Source organism: Myotis nattereri, assembly GCF_964212035.1.
Source record: "Myotis nattereri genome assembly, chromosome: 9".
Classification (NCBI taxonomy): domain Eukaryota; kingdom Metazoa; phylum Chordata; class Mammalia; order Chiroptera; family Vespertilionidae; genus Myotis; species Myotis nattereri.
The window spans coordinates 60,158,982-60,180,140 of NC_138084.1; the positions used below are offsets into that span (position 1 = coordinate 60,158,982).

The 21,159-nt window shown below is 41.9% G+C and overlaps 1 protein-coding gene across 1 annotated transcript in view; it reads left to right on the forward strand.

Annotated features, from left to right (window-relative positions):
* The first annotated feature begins 1,135 nt into the window (after positions 1 to 1,135).
* CEP295 (centrosomal protein 295) overlaps positions 1,136 to 21,159 on the forward strand; it is a 58,294-nt gene continuing 38,270 nt past the window's right edge. The window contains exons 1-8 of the mRNA XM_081098744.1: positions 1,136 to 1,282; positions 4,104 to 4,237; positions 5,300 to 5,500; positions 7,137 to 7,261; positions 8,201 to 8,294; positions 13,361 to 13,456; positions 18,229 to 18,369; positions 20,768 to 20,951. Of these exons, the coding sequence (XP_080954870.1) occupies positions 1,147 to 1,282; positions 4,104 to 4,237; positions 5,300 to 5,500; positions 7,137 to 7,261; positions 8,201 to 8,294; positions 13,361 to 13,456; positions 18,229 to 18,369; positions 20,768 to 20,951 (1,111 nt within the window). The 5' untranslated portion in view covers positions 1,136 to 1,146. The remainder of the gene's footprint in view (positions 1,283 to 4,103; positions 4,238 to 5,299; positions 5,501 to 7,136; positions 7,262 to 8,200; positions 8,295 to 13,360; positions 13,457 to 18,228; positions 18,370 to 20,767; positions 20,952 to 21,159) is intronic.

The window sequence follows — 21,159 nt, forward strand, 5'->3', positions numbered from 1 at the left end:
CAACCGACTCCCACTTGATTTCGCCCTTGGTTGGTGGCACCAGCATCAACATTGCTCCCCAAGCTAAGTAGCCTGTGAGGTTCACTTCACTCTCTTCCCTCCATCTCACGTGCAACTGTTTGTTAGTGCTGCTAATGTTGCCTCCTAAGTATTTCTGCAATGTATTCCTTTGTCTCAATATCCCATACACACTACAAAATGAAAACATGGAGAGCTTACCTCCTCCCTCACAACCGCTCTTCTTCCCATGTTGCAGTTAGGATGTTCTCCCCATCCACTCAGTTGTCAAATATGGAATTGGGTATCAAGGTTGACTTCCCCTTCTCCTTTGACTTCCATGCTTACGCGACTACCAGTTCCTAATGTTTGGCATCCTATTTGTCTCTGAAACCTACCCGCCTCTCTCCATTCACAGTGCCATCGGCTCTCACTCCCTGCAGCAATATCCTCGCTAGTGCCCCCCCCCCTTGCAATCTTCACTCCCTCCGACCCCTTCCACAGGAGGAAGCCAGAACTGATCACGCCAGCCCCTTCCCTCTCCCCCACTCCCCACTTTCTAATCCTCTGTTTCCTCGTACGCATGGTTAACCAGACCACAAAATCTAGTGTGAGGGCCCTAATTCATACCCCTGTCTCCCTTCCATGTGGCACAGTGCACTTGGCACAATAAATGCGACACTGCACTCTTCCCCTTTCTGATTATAGCTTGTTTGCAGCAGATACATCCCTGACATGTTCTAGATGTGTCGGACCTGGGGAGGCACAGAGTCTCCGGCTACGGTTTCCTGGAGTACGAGCTGGAGGCCCTTAAAGGAAGCCTCAGACTAGCGTCCTCGTCCCAAACCACGAAAGGATGCAAATCCCAAGGCATCTTCAGGCCCGACCGCCGCCCTCGCGGCTCTGGCCAAACATCTTGCCCACTCGGGACCTCTGTCTCCTAACGTGTGAAAAGTGCATGTTGAGCGAGAGAGGGTGAAACTTCAGAGCCGCGCGCAGTGAGAAGCCAGACAGATCCACTTGGGGGTCGGCGCGTCCCCGTGCAGGTGCGAGTGCGCATGCGCGTGCGCGGCCGTCCCGGCGGCCCCCGGGGGAGGCGGGAGCAGGCGGGTTCCCGCGGTTCGGCCCCGCCATTGGCGGGCGGTTTGAATGACGGAAATGACGGCGTCTCGGCGATGGCAGTCCCGCAGGCGCACGAACGGCTGTTGGGAAGCTGAGCGGCGGCGGCCGCCGGGGTCTTCCCTGGCGGAGCTACGCCTCCTGGCTCCCGGCCCCCGGCTCCCAGGTGAGTGACGGCCGCACCGCCTCCCCGCGACCCGGGCGTGCACGACCCCGGAAGCCGGGGAGCTGGGGGTGCGGCGGGGAGGGGGACGCCGAGCGGGCGCGGCGCCGCGAACGCAGCCAGGCCCGCGGTGCCCGGCCTCGGCGGCCGCTCTCCCCGGCCCGCCTGGGCTTGCGGCTCCGAGCAGCTGCGGGACCGGAGCGCGGCCCGACCTGACCCGTCCGCTCGCGCGAGAGGCCGCCCCGGGGCCTTGGCGCGTGTGGCTCTGCGCCTCTCCCGGGCCGGGTCGCGCGGGGTCCCGGAAATCTGCACCCTGCTCCGCGCGTCCTGCCCGCCCTCGCCCGAGGTCTCCGGGACGTGGCCTGAAACCTGGTCGCCGCCGGAGAGCGCCGCCGGCATCGTTTCCTGCGGAGAGCGTGCTCTATTTTGGTGTCTGTCACCTTTAATTTTTTAAGCATTAAGTCCTGCCCCAAATTGAGCCTTTAAAACATTGGGGAAGGTTCGGAGTCTTTGGTCGTGTCACGTTCATTCACTCGCGTAATCACCAGGACAGCCTGTTGGGGTTACTCCCATTGTTTGCATAATTTAAGAAAAAGGAGGCCACAGTGACAGGTGACTTGGCCAGAGTCTTCCTGCCTTAAGTTGCAGTGCGGGGTCTTGAACCCAGTCATCTGAGTCTGGTATTAAGTTTGTGATTACAATGTGTCAGGTGCCATTTGATCTGAACAAAATCTTGCAAGATTAGTATCTTTCTTATTGTATAGCAATAATTCATAGGATTTCAAAAATCCATTTTTATATGCATAAGGGAGGGAGCAGGTTTTCAAACCTACCTCTTAGTAGGTTTTCAAATGTAAGCCTGGAAGGAATCATGTAAACAGAAAATACCGCTTGATAAACGGCACAGTAATTGTTCCAGGCGTCGGTCATCAGTGGATGCTAAACGGAATGGGCATAAGTTGGATGAGCAGCATGAAACTTACACAGCCTCAACTATCCCTCCGCCAGATACTTAGACATGAAAAGTAGTAACTCCAGTGGAGAAATCTGGTAGGGAGATACCACCTGAACCACCTGATCGAAATGCACATCGCCAGGAGGACGACCGCTTAACTTCATTGACCGCCTGATGGGGTGCACCGGGCAGGCTGCACTCTCACTTCTGTGGTGGTCTTGGCAAAAATGCATACCCTCATGCTAACCGCAGGAGATTAAACATATCCAGATTGAGGGACATTCTACAAAATAACTGGCCAGTGTTTTTAAAAAATGTCCAAGATTTTGAGAAGAAAAACAGGTTGAGGAGCCGTCCCAGATTAGAGGAGTTGAAGGAGACGCGACAGCCTCCGCAGCCATGAGAATGCCAAGCACCTGCGTCCTGACGTCCGTTGGCATGGACGCTTCCGCTGGGCTCTCCTTGCCAACGATGGAGCCTTGCCAGTAACTGAGCACAGCAGGCCTGTTCCTGAGAAAGGAGGCAGGCTCAGAGGGCTAGCTGGACCTTCCTTGGACTGCATGGCCGTTTAGGAGGCATCTTACCCAGCTGCCCTCTCTCCTTCACTCGGTGTCAGATTTGCATGGAAGTCTGACGTTTTCCCAGCTTTCACCAGCTTTCTCCCCATTTTTTTTCTGACACAGGCATTTCCCCTAATAAAAACCTTTGTGGGCTTAATCCCACCTTGGTATCTGCAGAGTACCACAACAATCAAATGCAATGTATTTTCCTTGGATTGCATCCTGGTCCAGAAAATGGACATTAGTGGAATAATTGGTGAAATTTGAAGGTTTTAACACTTTCTATAGATTAGTTAAAAGTATTGTGCCAGTGCTAATTTCCTGGTTTTGATTATTGTACTGTGGTTACATAAAATGTTAACATTTAAGGAAGTTGGGGAAAGAGTATACGGGAATTCTAAGTCTGAAATTATTTCCAAATACGCTTAAAAAAATTTAAGTCATATACAAGAGAAAACAGTTGTTCTGTCACACCGAGGTAAAAATAAACAAATGTATGTTTGCTTTTCTATAATCCTCTAACAAATGAAATGGTGAATACTCAGAATTCTTGGAAATGACAGTGATGGGAATGGGGAAGTATCAGAATGACCTGAGAAGGGTTTTCAAATTACAGAAACTTATAGATTCTTACATTCTTTCAATTTCTCTCCAGCAGACTCCCCCAAATAGGAGCATGTTAAACTAGGGAGGAGAGTGAGAATACTGAGTATAAACAGTACTACTAGACATATAGAACTGGAAATCTAAACACTTAACTCATCCAAACAACAGAATTGTTCCAAAGGGATTTTTGAAAATGATTATTTATTTAGAAATCACCCCATTGTAGTTGTTGAAGAATTGTTTACTGCTCAGGGGTTGATAGGTGATCAAGTTGTGTATAACAGATTGGAAGTTGAATCTAGGGACCAGGAGCCCTTGCAGTTACAGCAGTAATTGTGAAAACATTTATTCTGTGCTGGTACATCTTTTTAAGTCTTTGGGCTTTTTTGCCTTTAAGCTAAGTAAATTGGAAATCCCAACTAGGAATAAGTCAGGTCCCAGGTACGCTAGGTAAACAATAATCTGCTGTAGATGGAGAACATTTTTTTTCAAGTACTTCTGATTATCCTCCACTTCTTCCCATCTATCTGAGAGCCACTGATTTAAGTGCTGCATTAATGATTGATGTTTGTAAATAATTTGGACTTTGTTTACCCAAATTATGTTATTTGCATGTACACAGCCCTTAATTGTCAAATATACTTTTTAAAAATTATCTTTGCTGCCCTATTTTAATAGACATTTTTCCTTTTTAAACATGCAGAACCTTTATATTTAGAGAACACAGACATGAAAAGAAAGGTAGTGAATGCTGGCAAGATGAGATTGAGTCCTAATGAGGAAGCCTTCATTTTAAAAGAAGATTATGAGAGAAGACGAAAGCTACGATTGCTACAAGTAAGATTTATTTGGAACAAAGTTTCAAATTCTGTATCTTCCCCCAATTATTAGTATTTTTTACATTAAAGTGTTCTAAGTAAAATGTTGCATTTAAAAACCTTTCCTTGGCGCCGAAACCAGTTTGTCTCAGTGGATAGAGCGTCGGCCTGCGGACTGAAAGGTCCCAGGTTCGATTCCGGTCAAGGGCATGTACCTGGGTTACGGGCACATCCCCAGTGGGAGATGTGCAGGAGGCAGCTGATCAATGTTTCTCTCTCATCGATGTTTCTAACTCTCTATCTCTCTCCCTTCCTCTCTGTAAAAAATCAATAAAATATATTTAATAAAAAACAAACAAACAAACAAACAAAAACCTTTCCTTGGCTGTACAAAAGCCTCCATTCTTGCATACTAACTAGTTTTGGAACATTTGAAAAATAGACCAAAATGGTAAATATATTGAAGAAGAGTTTGAGGATAGGGGTGCGTTGACTTAATAATTATTGGAAGATAGTTCTTTAAATATTTTTTAAATGATGTTTAACTGATAAAGATTAGGATGACTTTGAAGACTTAATGAAAAGATCATTAGCTGCTGAAACAAATTTATTATGAAGTTGCAGATTTTTCTTTTCTAGAAATCTTTAGAGTAAGTTAGTTAAGTCTTTGTGAAGCATATTTTAGGTGCCATTCTGCTTAAAATTGGGATGATGTACCTTAGATAGGGAGTTCTCATCTAGCTCTGTCTATATTCATCTGAACTATACATTTTATTGAATCATGTTTAACCATTTTAGCCTCTTAAATTAGGTTATTAGAATGGTAATGACAGTACCACTAGGGCTTGAGGGATATTATAGCTAATCATTTAGGAAACTTTAGGAGATGTCTTAAAATTTTAGGGTTTTCTTCCCTATATCACTTAGATTTTTTTTTTTGCTTTACATAGAGCTTATCTAATGAATATTCAGGAGAATTGATAGATCTAACGAAAATTAATTTAAGTTTCTGTTTCCAAATAGCTTTTTAAAAAGATTTAAGTACTCTTTTTTATATATCTGCTAAATATTAATTCTTCAGGTTCGAGAGCAAGAAAGGGATATCGCTTTACAGAGAAGAGAAGATGTAAAACAAAGGAGAATTCGGCAATTTAATCATTTGGCAGAGGCACTGAGGGCAGAATGGGAAGAATCACAGACTCAGAAAATAAACAACTTGGAAAAACTGTATTTGGCAAGTTTAAGAAGTATGGGAGAAGGACACCAACAAGCCAAAGAAAATGTAAGTGAACACTGGTATGACTGCCTATCTGTGGTAGTAATTATGGGTAAAAGCAAATTGTACTTGTTAAATGTTTGATAAAAAAATGTTCTCATATATAGAATTTGTTTTGGGCAGTCTGAACTTTTTAAATTTAATGTCATTTAAGAATGCTAGGTTCATTTCCTGGTAAGAGTCATGTCAAGTAAAATCTATCTTCCTGTAATGTTTAATTTGTGTGTGTGTGTTAAGCCTCACCTGAGGATAGTTTTCCATTGGTTTTTCTTTATAATATATTTTTATTGACTTCAAAGAGGGAGGGAGGGCTAGAAACATCAATGATGAGAGAGAATCATTCATTGGCTGCCTCATTCACGTTCCCTACTGGGGATTGAGCCCGCAACCTGGGCATGTGCCCCTAACCAGAATCGAACCCAGGACCCTTCAGTCCACAGGCCAATGCTCTATCCACTGAGCCAAGCCAACTAGGGCTCTATTGATTTTTAGAGAGAATGGAAGGGACAGAGAAAGACAATGCGAGAAACATCCATGTGAGAGAGACACACCTAATTGCCTCCCACAGGAGCCCTGACCAGGGCTGGTGATCTAGCCTGCAACTGAGGTACATGCCCTTGACCAGAATCAAACCTGGGACCCTTCAGTCCTTGAGCTGATACTCTATCCTCTGAGCCAAACCGGCTAGGGCTGTCATCATGTAATGTTTCATTCTCTTCCAGTCTTTAACTGTCTGGGTAAAAAAAAAAAAAAAAAGTAACTTTCTTAATCAGAAGTTTTTGTTTTTGAGCATTTTGGACAGACTCAGTGGGTTGAATTCATATTTCTTATTTCATTATCATTCCTCATATCTCTAATACATACACTTGGATTTCATTCACACAGTGTAAAAATTTTTTGATGTCTTTCAAAGAGGCAAAGTAGAACTTAACTCAGTATTTCAGACTGCCCCATAAACCTTATGTTGTTTTTTATTTTGATTTATGATTGGAAATATGGACATCCTTGGAGATATTGCAAGTTTTGTCCCAGACCACCACAATGAAGTGAATCACATGAATTGTTTGGTTTCCTGGTGCTTATAAATGTTATATTTACACTATACTGTAGTCTAATAAGTATACAATCGCATTATGTCTAAAAAACAATGTACATACCTTAACTAAAAAGTACTTTAATGCTAAAAAATGCTATCTATCATCTGAGCCTATTGGAAAAATGGACTTGCTCAAAGTAGGTTGCCACAGACCTTTAATTTGTAAAAATCCACACTATCAAGTGCAATAAAGTGAAGCACAGTAAAACAACATGTGCCTGTTCTAGATTGCAGTCCCGGAGACAGTCCACAAAACAAGGCAAGTCTTCAATATCAAACCAATAGTGAGGAAAAGAAATATCTTTAAAGACTGTGGCAATAAATATGCTCCATGGTCCCTGGTTTTAGTCTGGGTTTTTAGTAATGACAGTAAGTTCTGATACCAGATTTTTGTAGCCTCATTTATTTGTGCTTTAGTGCAGTGTTTCCTAAACTTCAGTCATTTTCATGATTTTTGTTCTGACTTGGGAGGCAACCAAAGATTGTACTGTAATGCTACCTTTTAACCCTGAATTACATGATTTAACATCTTATATCTATTTTTAGGAACCTGATTTGAATGCTCTGGCACAGAGGGCAGCAGAAAGAAAAAGAAAAGCTGAACTGAGGCATAAAGAGGCCCTGAAAGTACAGAAAAACCAAAAAGAAATGTCAATTAAACGAAAAACCTGGTAAAGTAATAGTTTTTATCATATTTTCCACTGAAGCAGATATGGTTAGAAGTAGATGCTGCATTGGATATTGTTTAAGCAGCTATTTAAAAAAAAATCACAGTGTATCCATTGGGTTGTTAATTTGGTTTTTAAAAATAATGCAGTAGGGGGAGGGGATGTGCTTAGGTAGGTAAACATAGTAACAAAGACTTTAACAACAATTGCTAAGTTATGTAGAAATGTATGGCTAGTTCAGCATGTGTGTCAACCAAAATCTCTCTGCCTCTGATGTGGGGAAAAAAAAAATATATCAGTGCGATTAAGAACATTAAAAGGTTATAGACTCTTTGGAAGTCATTAGTATTTTTGCATATTATAAAAATGAAAGAGCCTGTTATTAGTCAGCAATAGTCATTTTATGTAGTAGCCCATTTTTATCAATATTTCTCTTTTTTGCCCTAGCTGGTTTGGCTCAGTGGATAGACCGTCGGCCTGCGGACTGAAGGGTCCCAGGTTCAATTCCAGTCAAGGGCATGTACCTTGGTTGCGGGCACATCCCCAGTGGGGAGTGTGCAGGAGGCAGCTGATTGATGTTTCTCTCTCATCCGATGTTTCTAACTCTCTATCCCTCTCCCTTCCTCTCTGTAAAAAATCAATAAAATATATTTTTTTAAAAAATATATTTCTCTCTTTTTTTTAACCCTGAACTAAAGAACATTAGATGTTCATTGGACTAGACCCCACTGTAGAGCTTTATGTCCTTAGATATATCTCTTAAACTTGGTAAACAATTTCTTAATACCTGCTGTGTATAGACTGTTTATTAAATAACACACTGAGCTTGTGGGATAAGATGGGAGGATTTCTTGAGATCCTGTGGCTTCTATATTTTTAATCTTCAGGGATGTACTATAATATTGTCTGAGAAAGTAATTTATGCATCTTTTGTTTTTTAAGGCACATAAAAGCTCGAAAGGAAGCACTGCTTGCGGAAAAAGAGAGGTCTGCCCAAATCACAAGCCTGCCACCTCCTCCTCCACGTCTTTTTGAGGTGAATTACTTTGAGTGTTAAGAAAAACTAGGTTATAATAATTCTTTACTTTAATTCTATAATAATTCTTTATAGAATTCAGTGCAGGTCAAAATATTTGCTATAACTTTTTTTTTAATTTATTGATTTTTAAGGAGAGAGAGAAACATGGATTTGTTGTTCCATCTGTTTATGCAGTCATTGGTTGGTTCTTGTATGTGCTTTGATTGGGGATCGAACCCACAACCTTGGCTTATCCTGACAGTGATCTAACCAACTGAGCTACCCGGCCAGGGTCTAACTTAATTTTAATTGTACAAATAACACATGCATATATTTGGAGTAAATAGTATGTATCTCTACTGTATTAGGACTGTTTTTTTTAGCACAATACTAATACTGTTCTGAATATAATCTAAAATAAAGTGTGTGACCCAGCCAGTGTGGCTCAGTGATTGATTGTCGACCTATGAACCAAGAAGTGGTTTCATTCCTAGGCACAGCACATGCCTGGATTTCGGGCTCAGTCCCCAGTAAGGAGGCATGCAGGAGGCAGCCAGTCAATGATTCTCATCATTGATGTTTCCATCTCTCTCTCCCTCTCCCTTCCTCTCTGAAATCAATGAAAATATATTAAAACACAGTCTGTGTTCAGTTTTTCCCAGTTATCTAAAAATATTTTTGGTTATTTGAAAACCTGTAGATGTTTTTTATCTTTAAAAATGCCCTTTATTTATTTTTTAAAAACTGGATTATTTGCTCTGTAGACTTTTCCATATTTAGGATTTGGCCATTGTAGATAGTTACTATATTATAAGATAGAGATTAGTTCATATAAGTTCATAAGTTTATATAAGATTATGCAAAATATCACTTTGAACAATTTTATTAAGTAAAGTGGAAATTAAAAGGTATCAGTTCTCTTATTCACATTAGCTTTTTTTTTTTTTAATATTTTATTGATTTTTTTACAGAGAGGAAGGGAGAGAGATAGAGAGTTAGAAACATTGATGAGAGAGAAACATCAATCAGCTGCCTCCTGCACATCTCCTACTGGGGATGTGCCCGCAACCCAGGTACATGCCCTTGACCGGAATCGAACCCGGGACCCTTCAGTCCGCAGGCCGACGCTCTACCCACCGAGCCAAACCGATTTCGGCACACATTAGCTTTTGGTGGTTATTGGGATGGCTGTTTGGATGATTATCAAAATTACAGTTTTTACCTAAGAAGTTAATTAGAAAAGGAAAAACACAAATACAAAAATGTCTAATTTAGTTGTATATACACATATATTTTATGTATGCATGATCAATATAAGTACCCAGTATTCACCTCTTAAGCCTTTAATGTTGTCAGCCTTCCTGCTTTTATGTTGAGCCATCTGCCATGTAACATTTGATCCAACAAGATTCAAATGGAAGAGTCAGATTTCAGTCTCTCCCTCAGTACCATGTTAAAAGACAGGTGGTATTTTATCTGTGATCCTGTGATTTATCGTTGTCATAATTCCTAATGTTCCTGGCAAACCAAAGTAAAAAATTTACAAAAAGCATGAAAAACTCTATGATTTAGCAAATATGAATTATATGTTGGATGTAGACCCCCCCCCCCCGCAACTTTTTTTTATGAAAATTTTCAAAATAACAGAGAATTTAGAAGAATACAATGAATAGCTGTTTGCGTTGTGTATAGATTTCAAATTGTTGTGCATATATGTATACATTTGAATGTAAATTGTAGAAATGACATTTCACGCTAAATACTTCCGCATGCTTCTTGTAAGCATAAGGATGTTTTCTTATGCAATCACAGTAACACCTTAGGAAAATTAACATTAATTCCTTAAATCCATTTAATATTTAGTCAGTAATCAGAATTTTCCAACTGCCCCTAAATTGTCTTGTCTTATACCTTTTTCTTTTTTAATTGATTTCAGAGAGAGAGAGAGATAGGAACATCAATGATGAGAGAGAATCATTGATCGGCTGCCTCCTGCACGCCCCCCACCGGGGATTGAGCCCACAACCCAGGCATGTGCCCTTGACCAGAATCGAACCTGGGACCCTTCAGACCGCAGACTGGTGCTCTATCTACTAAGCCAAACCAGCTAGGACTTTTTTTTTTCCCCCAAACCAGCATCCAAGCCAAAGTTCACCTATTGCTTCTGCTTGTTTTATTTCTTTGGTTTCTCTTAATGTAAAACAATACCTCCCCCAAATCTTTTATTTCAGACTTTTTTAAGGGACTGGTTTGAAGAGACTAGACTAGTTTCTCATGTTCTGTATTTATCTGGCTTGGTTATGGTCATGTCTACAAGAGATATCCATCATAAAGGTATATTTTTCTCTTTAGCTAGAGGGCCAGTGCATGTGCACAGAACATGGGGGTGGCGGAGGGTGGAGGGGGAAGTCCCTCAACCCGGCCTGCACCCTCTCCCAGTCCCTAGCATTGCTGCGGAGGCGGGAGAGGCTCCCGCCACTGCTGCTGACCTTGCCAGCTGTGAGCCTGGCTTCTGGCTGAGCACACTGACCACCAGGGGGCAGCTCCTGCATTGAGTGTCTGCCCCCTGGTGGTCAGTGTGCATCATAGTGACCAGTCATTCTGCCACTCGGTCGATTTAGATATTAGCCTTTTATTATATAAGACTAGAGGCCGGGTGCACAAAAATTTGTGCACTCGGAGGGAATGGGGGGTCCCTCAGCCCAGCCTGTGCCCTCTCGCAGTCTGGGACCCCTCGGGAGATAACGACCTGCTGACTTAGGCCTGCTCCCGGGTGGCAGAGGGCAGGCCCAATCCCTAGGTGCAGCCCCTGGTCGGGCTCAGAGCAGGGCCGATTGGGATGTTGGGGCGCCGCCCCCTGTCATGCACAGAGCAGGGCGGATCAGGAGGTTGCGATGCCACCCTCAGTCACGCTCAGGGTAGGGCCGATTGGGGGGTTGGGGCACCGCCCCATCACACTCAAGGCAGGGTCAATGGGGAGGTTGCGGCGCCACCCCCTGTCACACACAGAGCAGGGCCGATCAGGGGGTTGGGGAGCTCCCCCCTGTCATTCACAGAGCAGGGCCCATCAGGGGGTTGGGGAGCTCCCCCCTGTCACGCACAGAGCAGGGCCCATCAGGGGGTTGAGGAGCTCCCCCCTGTCACTCAGAGAGTAGGGCCGATAGGGGACTTGGGGCACCGCCCCCTGTCACACACAGAGCAGGGCGGATCAGGGGGTTGGGACGCCGCCACTGTCACACTCAGGGCAGGGCCGATGGGGAGGTTATGGCTCTACCCCATCACACACAGAGCAGGGCCCGTGGGGGTGGGGGGGTTGTGGCACCACCCTCTATCACCCACAGAGCAGGGCTGATCAGGGGGTTGAGGCGCCGCCACTCTCACACTCAGGGCAGGGCTGATGGGGAGGTTATGGCTCTACCCTGTTATACACAGAGCAGGGCCCGTGGGGGTCGGGGGGCGGGTTGGGGCACCGCACCCTGTCACACACACAGCAGGGCCGATCAGGGGGTTGGGGCGCCGCAACCTGTCACACACAGAGCCGCAGGGCGATCAGAGGTTGGGGAGCTCCCCCCTATCAGGCACAGAGCAGGGCTGATCAGGAGGTTGGGGCGCCTTCCCCTGTCACAAACAGAGCAGGGCCGATAGGGAGGTTGTGGCCCCGCCCCCTGTCACACAGAGCTGCAGGGCGATCAGGGGGTTTGGGCGCTGCCCCCTGTCACGCTGATCCCGGTGCCGGGGGGCCTCTCGGCTCCGCTGATCCCGGTGCTGGGAGGCATATTACCCTTTTACTATATAGGGTAGAGGCCTGGTGCATGGGTGGGGCTGGCTGGTTTGCCCTGAATGGTGTCCTGGATCAGGGTGGGGGTCCCCACTAGGGTGCCTGGCCAGCCTGGGTGAGGGGATGATGGCTGTTTGCAGCTGGTCACACACCCTTCAGGGTGGGGGTCCCCACTGGGGTGCCTGGCCAGCCTGGGTGAGGGGCTGAGGGCTGTTTGCAGCTGGTCACACACCCTTCAGGGTGGGGGTCCCCACTGGGGTGCCTGGCCAGCCTGGGTGAGGGGCTGAGGGCTGTTTTCAGGCTGGCGGGTGACAGAAGCTCCCAACCGCTCCTTTTTTTCTTTTTTTTCTTTTAATTCTGGGCCAGCTTTAGCTTTGAGGCTCCAGCTCTTAGGCTTCCGCTGCTGAAAGTAGGTATCTGGTTTGTTTCGGTTCGAAACAATGTATAACTCCAGCTCTGAGATCCCAGCTCGCTGAAAGCTGGTTTCTGGGGGTTTTTTTTAGCTTCTATATTTGTTAAAATGTTTCAAACTGCAGGCTCAGAGGCCTGCAAGGCAGGCGGGGAACGTTGGTTTCCTCCGTCACTGAAGCAAGCTAGCCTCATGTTAGTTCCAAGCTGCCTGGCTGCCGGCCGCCATCTTGGCTGGCAGTTAATTTGCATATCGCCCTGATTAGCCAATGGGAAGGGTAGTGGTCGTACGCCAATTACCATGTTTCTCTTTTATTAGATAGGATTACCAAGTAATCTGAGAGATGGAACTTTATCAGTGAGCATGAACTGTTGTAACCAAATAATCAAACTTAGAATCAATAATAGTAGAACAACTTATTATATGCTTCCTGATGTGATGCATTAAACCAGCCATGGGCAAACTATGGCCTGCAGGCCGGATCCGGCCCGTTCGGCTGTTCTATCCGGCCCGCGGAGCCGAAAGAGCGGAGGGTTCTCTTGCTCTCTCCTCCCCTCCTTCACCAGCAGCAGTATTAACATGGCAACGTCGGGAAACACGGCCACAGCTCCTTCTTCTGAGTCCAGTTTAAGAACCCATTGTGGCCCTCGAGTCAAAAAGTTTGCCCACCCCTGCATTAAACTATACAGCATCACCTCTTTAATACTCTTTTCTAAATATAATCTAGCTTTTAATTCTAATTCCAGTTTAATGGAAATATAGGGCATGATCCCATGTGAAAAAAATAAGAATAACTGATGAAAATACAAAATAAATTTATTTGTATCGGATCTAGCTTTAAATGAAAATTAATGCTTTTAATCTAACAATCTATTTCCTATGTTCCATTTTTTTCAGAACATTGAAGTAAAGAGAATTTCTCATGTGAAAACCAATAGTTCTACCTACCATCATCTTTACGCTTTCGTGAATAGAGAGACAGACACAGAACAGGTGATTGACTTAATGTTTGTTCGTTTTCCTCATTTTATTACTTCTCTGTTCATTGAATTGAGTTATATATAGCTTCTTGTAAGTTGTTTCCAGATGTCAAAATTTGAATAATTCAACTAACCATCATAGAGTAATAAATAATGTTTTTAAAAATCTTTCAAATATGTTTTGAATTATCATGTCATATTTAATATAAATGAGGTTTAATATGAATGAAAGGAGTTAGCTATTTGGATGGTTATATTTTAAAATAGCAAATCTTAAAACTTTTTTAATCAAAATAATATATGCTCTTTGTGAAAATTTTGGAATTATACATGCCAGCCTAAATGATAGAAAAAGCACCCATGATTTCATCACCAAAAGGAAATGTAGTTAATCCATTAATGAATTCATTATAGTCTCTCTATATAAACATATACACTTTTAAAAACATGATATTTAACAAGTACTTAATATTAAATCATAGAATTTATTTAACCATCTTTCTATTGTTCCATTTCTTCTGTAAATAATGCAAACATACTATTTCTTCATCAGCTTTTTGCAAATAAACTACTTTATTTGTTCAGTCAACTTTTTTAACATGTAAGAGCTTCTAGTATGTGGTGTTTGAATATCCTGATAACTTAATTCTAAACTCTTATATGCCACAAAATTTGTCTTTGGCTGAAGAATGATGAAAGTGGCCTGCTATATTCCTGCTGGAGCCAGTAATTCTCTGAATTATGTTTTGCTACATTTACTTTCTATATACACAGCTAAACTAAATTCTTAAATTACTGATGCCCTTCATGATATTTTTTTCTTTGTCATTGACAGTTGCATAGTTTAAAAATGGATCTTTCATTCTAGAAATATTTTTTTCTATTGTAACCATTATATTGGTTACTGTGAGACCCAGGAATGTCTGCAGACAAGTAAAACAGAAAAGTTAAATTCATCAATTTAAAAATTTCTCTAAATGACTAATGTACAAGATGCAGAAGTAGCATATTTTATATTTATTTTATGCACTGCAGATTACAATTCATGAAAAAAAATTTTAGAAACGTTTTCTAAAATGAGTTTTTGCTTAGGATTCAGTTTTTGCAAATTTCACACATCTTTGAGTTCAGCTACTGAGTGGAATCTGAATAATTATTTCAACCAGATTTTTGTTTAAATTTTTAATTGCACTGACACAAATCTATAAAGGATTATATCCCTAAAGCATTCTTGTAAAATCATTTCTTGATGTTTAGGCAGTAAGAATAAAACCGGGTACCTGCCCTGGCCGGTGTGTTCAGTAGTTAGAGCAGTGGCCCGTGCACCAAAGGGTCTCTGGTTCAGTTCCTGGTCAAGGCATGTACCTGGGTTGCAGGTTCGACCTGGCCCTCGTCAGCGCTGGTGCAGGAGGCAGCCAATCGATGTGTCTCTCCCATGTTGATGTCTCTCTCTCTTTCTTCCTTCCTCCCTCTGTACACCCCTCCCTCTCTCCCTCTCTTTATTTATTTTTTCATTCTTTTAAAAAATATATTTTTATTGATTTCAGAGAGAAAGGGAGAGTGGGGAGAGAGACAGAAACATCAATGATGAGAGAGCATGATTGATCGGCTGCCTCCTATATGCCCCCCATCAGGGATCAAGCCCGCAACTTGGGCATGTGCACTTGGCTAGGATCGAACTTGGGACCCTTCAGTTCACAGGCCGAGGCCCCATCCACTGAGCCAAACAGGCAGGGCATCTCCCACTCTCTTTAAAAGTCAATGGAGCCCTGACCGCTTTGGCTCAGTGGACGGAGCATTGGCCTGTGGACTGAAGGGTCCCAGGTTCGATTCCAGTCAAGGCCATGTACCTTGGTTGCGGGCACATCACTAGTGGTGGGTGTGCGGAAGGTGGCTGATCGATGTTTCTCTCTCATCAATGTTTCTAGCTCTCTATCCCTCTCCCTTCCTCTCTGTAAAAAAATCAATAAAATATATTTTTTTAAAAGTCAATGGAAAAAAATATCCTCTGGTGAGGATTAACAAACAAACAAACAAAAAGTTGGGGTTACCTAATTTTTCTCTAACTTTATTTTCTTTATATCCTTTATATTTCTCATTGTGTCTGGACTTAACATGTTAATCATGAATGTTGTATATTTTAAAGTTTCCCTCCCTTAAAATTTTGGTTTATCAAAATTGACATTTTGCTTTTAATTTACCCTTAAATGGTATGAAGAATTTCAAAACAACTTTTTTTCTTAAACCTCATGGCCTAAATGGAATGAAATACTGTTCCGTAAAGGTTATTTTGTATAATGTTATGCATGTTAATGCACTATAATTTTATAGCAAATACAATTTTGATTTAATAGAATCTTGTTTTGTCTGGTTTATTTAGATTTGCATAAATATTTATTGGCTCAAAAGTTATATAATATTTTTGTCCTGGCTGGTTTGGCTCAGTGGATAGAGCATTGGCCTGTGGACTGAAGGGCCCCCCATTCGGTTCGGGGAAGGGCACATCCCTCCCTTGCAGGCTCCTGGCCCTGGTCAGGGGCATGCTGGCGGCAACCAATCAATTTGTCTCTCTCACATTCTTGTTTCTCTCTGTCTCTCTCTCTCCCTTCCATTCTCTCTAAAAATCAATGGAAAAATATTCTTGGGTGAGGATTATTAAAAAAAAGTTATATGATACTTTTTTAATTAACTTATTTAAAATATATTTTTAATCTCTATATTTGGAAACTTACTTTTTTAATATATTTTTTTATTGATTTCAGAGAGGAAGGGAGAGGGAGAGATAGAAACATCAATGATGAGCGAGAATCATTGATTGGCAGCTTCCTGCATGCCCCCTACTGGGGATCGAGCCCACAACCCAGGCATGTGCCCTTGGCTGGAATCAAACTGGGGGCCCTTCAGTCTGCAGGCTGACATTCTATCCATGAGCCAAACCAGCTAGGACTTATATCATATTTTATTATAAAGTTGTTTGGACATTGCACTCTTAATATCTTAATGTCAGTCTCTTTCCCTATTTATTTCACTGTTTGAGAGTTTTAAATAATTTTATATATATACTTAACTAGAAGCCCGGTGCATGGGTTTGTGCACCGGTGGAGTACCTTGGCCTGGCCTGCGGGGATCAGTTGAAACCAGCAGTTCTACATCCCCCAAGGGGTGTAGTAGTATGCGAAGTGGCAGGCAGCCAGGGAGGAGCCTGAGCCCAGGCTGAGCACAATGCCACTCCCGCTCATCCTGGTTCCGCTGCACCTGCTGCTGCCACTGCTCAGTAGGCTTGCTGCCACTCCGCTGTGGTTTCCGTGCACCCATCCTAGGGCGATACCAGCATGCCCATGACCGAGTGGGGGCCATGGGCTCGCTCCCAGTCAGTACCAGTCCCGGTCCCGATGGGGAAGGGAACGCAGGGGAGTGTCTGTGGGAGAGGCTCACGCGCTGCAATTGCACTCGCCAGCCATGAGCCCAGCGTCTGGTGCCCATTGGTCAGCTGAGTGGTGCTCCCACTGTGGGAGCGCACTGACCACCAGGGGGCAGCTCCTGCATTGAGTGTCTGCCCCCGGTGGGCAGTGAGCATTGTAGCTACTGGTCAACCGGTTGCTTAGGCTTTTATATATATAGTTTTCATGTTCATCATTAATTATTTCAACTGACAAATACAATTTCAACATATAAAATACATAGAAGACTTTTATTACGATTACATTTGGAATGTTTACCAAGATTTGAAAATGAATATTCAGATATAAGAATCCAGGTTATGTGCCTCTCCCCCTCTTTAGTATTATTGTTATGTTAATGAATGTGATGGCTAACTACAGTCACATAATCATTGGTTATGTGCAAGTTCTAGGAAGCCAGAAATTATATTAAAGTAGGTGTTTTTGGTGAATTGGTCTTCTTGAGGCTGAAGCCAAGCAGCAGATGTTGGCTGAAAATCAAAAATAAATCTCGGTGCTTTCCTAAATGACTTACATGATTTTTGATGTTTGTGGTTTCTTTACTACTACCTTTCAGCATTTGTTGTTTTAATGGGATTTCTCTACTTAACAAAAAATGATAGAAAAATGCGTTTGGATAAGTATAATGCAGCAATGTTCAACCTCTTTCATGGCACACATAACCTAATTACTAAAATTCTGTGGCACATCAAAAAATATATTACATTTTTTTGCGATCTGGCAAAAAAAGAAATAAGTATAATTTTGATTCATTCACACCAGACAGCTATTGTGTGTTGGCTGTTGTCTTTTTTTCCAATGTAAGGAAAAGAGGTCAGAGCTCCTGACTAAATAAATAGTTAGGTATTGAATGTTTTGAAAATTCTTGTGGGACACGAGTTGAAAATCACTGCTATAGTGTAATCTGGCTTGAAATTAACAACTTGTAAAACTTTACAGTAACAATTTCATCTTTGTCATAGATACATGCTGTGGGCATTCAACTCCTATCATTTAATTTTTAAAAAAATATTTTTTATTGATTTCAAAGAGGAAGAGAAAGGGAGAGATAGAAACATCAATGATGAGAGAGAATCATTGATTGGCTGCCTCCTGCACACCCCCTACTGGGGATTGAGCCCCCAACCCAGGCATGTGCCCTTGACTGGAATCGAACCTGGGACCCTTCAGTCCGTAGGCTGATGCTCTATCCGCTGAGCCAAACCCACTAGGGCTTATCATTTTATTTTATTTAAGTAGTAAAACATGCTTTTAAAGTTGTTTTTTTAATTATTGGTTTGTTTTACATTTTAAATTGCCTAAAATGTTACTGATTGACTGCTAGCCAGATCCTCATTTGGCTGCTGAAGAAGAAGCTAAAAGACTGGAAGAAGTACAAAAACAAGCAGAGAAAGAGAGAATGGAGCAGACTGAAAAGGCACATGTACGGGGTTTCCAAGCAATGAAAAAGATCCATTTGGCTCAAGTAAGAATTACATTCTCACTGTGACCACTACTGACAGACTTAACCAATAGCATTGCAGAACTGATGAGTGGATGGGCTCAAAGTAAGGAGGTGTGAGGAATGTGAAAATATAGCCTCTGAGTCATATGATTTCAAATTTCCCCACTTTCTTTTACCTCTTGTTTCAAATTCAGGTTGGGTGAAGCTATTCTCACTAATAGTATATTGCTGTTCTAAAATGTTTACTAATGATGAATTTATTAAAAGTTAAATATTTTAATCAATTCGAAAATAGCCTGAGAAGAGATTAATCACTTTTCTAATTTGTGCTCTCTAAATTCTAGAATTCAACTCATTAAATATTTGTTGAGCAGAGCACTTGTTGGCTTCTCAGAGTGTTGATTCAAAGGTGGAGTCATGACCCTGTTGTCAAGCAGCTTTGAAAAGGTGGTTGTTGCAGAACTGCAGAATATGTATAATGGAAACTGGCTTCATAGTTTCAGCTTCACAGTTGTCAGCAAGTGTTTATTCTTGAAACAGCATAGAAATGACTAATCTTTTTAGAAGTCTGAATTTATGTTCTGAATTTGACGCATGCATTTAGATGTTTTAAATGCTTATCTGAGGAAGTTTTTTAAGTGCTTCTGTGAGGAATAAATGCCTGTCTCTTTTTAAAATTGAATTTATTGGGGTGACATTGGCAAAATGCCTATCTTATTAAAGTTCATTTGTATAGTTTGAACTGAATTATTACCTTCTCCCTTAAATTTTTAGCTGTTATAAACTGGAAATAAGTTATGACTAAAATAACTGAATGTCTGAATTAGTATCAGTCTATCTAAGGCCTAAACCTATAGAAAAAATCGTGAAAGCATCATAAACTGAGCACTCCTCCATAAATCAATAATGTCTGGTGGTGAAGTAAGTAGACTCCATAGTCGGCCTAGATTTTTGTCCCTTTACTCCTTCGCCCTTTGATCTCAGGCAGGTTACCTAAGCTCTCTGAGTTCTGTTTCATGATCTGTTTTGTGAGGATTAAATGAATTGAGTGAAGCCCCTGGGATTGTGCCTGGAATTTCATAAGCTCACAGTAATTTTATCATTGGTGGTGGTAGATATTATAAATAATTCAAGTAGAAAAATATGCCAAGCTTTCAGCGAGCCAAGAATAGTATACTTATTCAAATAAATTTGAAGTTAATTGAATAAGAAGTTAGTGATTTGAAACTTAATGTAAATGAAGTGATTTCATAATTTGATTCTTTTTCAGGACATGGCAAAAAAATTGGAGATATTTTATCTCCAAATGACAAAATATTTTAAACTTATATAAGAACAAGTAGTGTGTATATGTAATCACTTGAAAAACACTTTGTTATACAGGCTGTCCACCTTTTTTCAGACTTAGTGTCTCTTACACAAAAATGTCATCGAACTATGCAATCTCATTGCTACTAGAGTGTTTCCTTCCCCCGTCTGAGCCTTTTTGCTGTAAATACCATTGTGCCCTGGGACCGTATTTCCTGCTGGTGTCTAGTGTCTGTTATAACTAGTGTTTGGCTGCTACTTGCCCTTTCAACTTTATCTTTTTTCCTTGAGTACCCCTGCCCTCTACTTGTATGTCCTATCTATAATGAATAGTGTACTTTTTCTGAATAACCTGTGCCTTCATTTCCATACCTTTGTACTGTAGTTGTTACTTCTTTCTTATATGCCTTCTCCTTCACCCACTTTTATCGGGCTAAATCCTCATCCCAAGGAATCAGAAGTCTTTTCTTATGCTCCCTCCCTAGCCTCCACCACCAAAATCCTGTTAGATAACCTCACTGAAACTCCTGCTTAAATTTCCAGATTAGCCAGACTCTAAGCTTAAAGAGATACATATAAATCTCCTTTAATCATGGTGATTCCAAGAGTATGATGTAATAAGTATCATCTGTTAAGCCACAGTCGCTCTGGGTCCTGGTGCCTACCAGAGACTGGTATATGCTGCTGTCTGCGAGGAGAACTGGTACAGAGTGCACTGCAGGAGTCGTGGCACTTACAGAGAGCCTATTAGACAGAGCCTAACTGCATGCCTGTCCTGAGAAAGGAGAACTGTAACTGGCAGACACCTTTGAAGCTTTGTGGTGTAATCAGTACTACCCACCACCTTAGAGTCCTTATGACAGAGTACTAATTCCCTGTTTGCTGCTCTAGGGGTGAGGTTGTATCTCTAACATCAGTGGTATCTGACATTTAGTAAATATTTTTGAATGAATAAATCAATGTCTTTTTTGTGGTATAACAAATGGTAGAGGATGGAGGGGACCCCCTGGCCCTGTTCCTCACGATTTCCCTACTTTTCCCTCACTGTTAATATTAATACCCTAAGTGTGTGCCTCAGCTGTTGTTAATGAAATCTCTTTTATTCTTGAAGAATCAAGAAAAACTAATGAAAGAACTCAAACAGCTACAGCAAGAGGACCTGGCACGCAGGAGACAGACTGTAGCACGAATGCCACCACAACTAGTTGCACTTCCATACAAACGCAGTGAAATGAAAGAAGACTGGCAGAGAGAGCTCGAATTTGCCTTTGAAGACATGTACAATGCAGACAGGAGTAAGATTTTTTCAATAAACTTTCAACGATGCCTTTAAATGTCTTGGTGGGAAAATGCGTTTGCATTGATGAAGCAGTTTTTATTTTGAAATGAGTTGTTCGTTTGAAAGAGGTCCTCATGTTTTAGACTTAGAAACTGTAATGGCCTTTAAATTTTTTATGCTCAAGTTCTTTTTAGTCATTTTGGAATGGAAACATATCTCTGTAT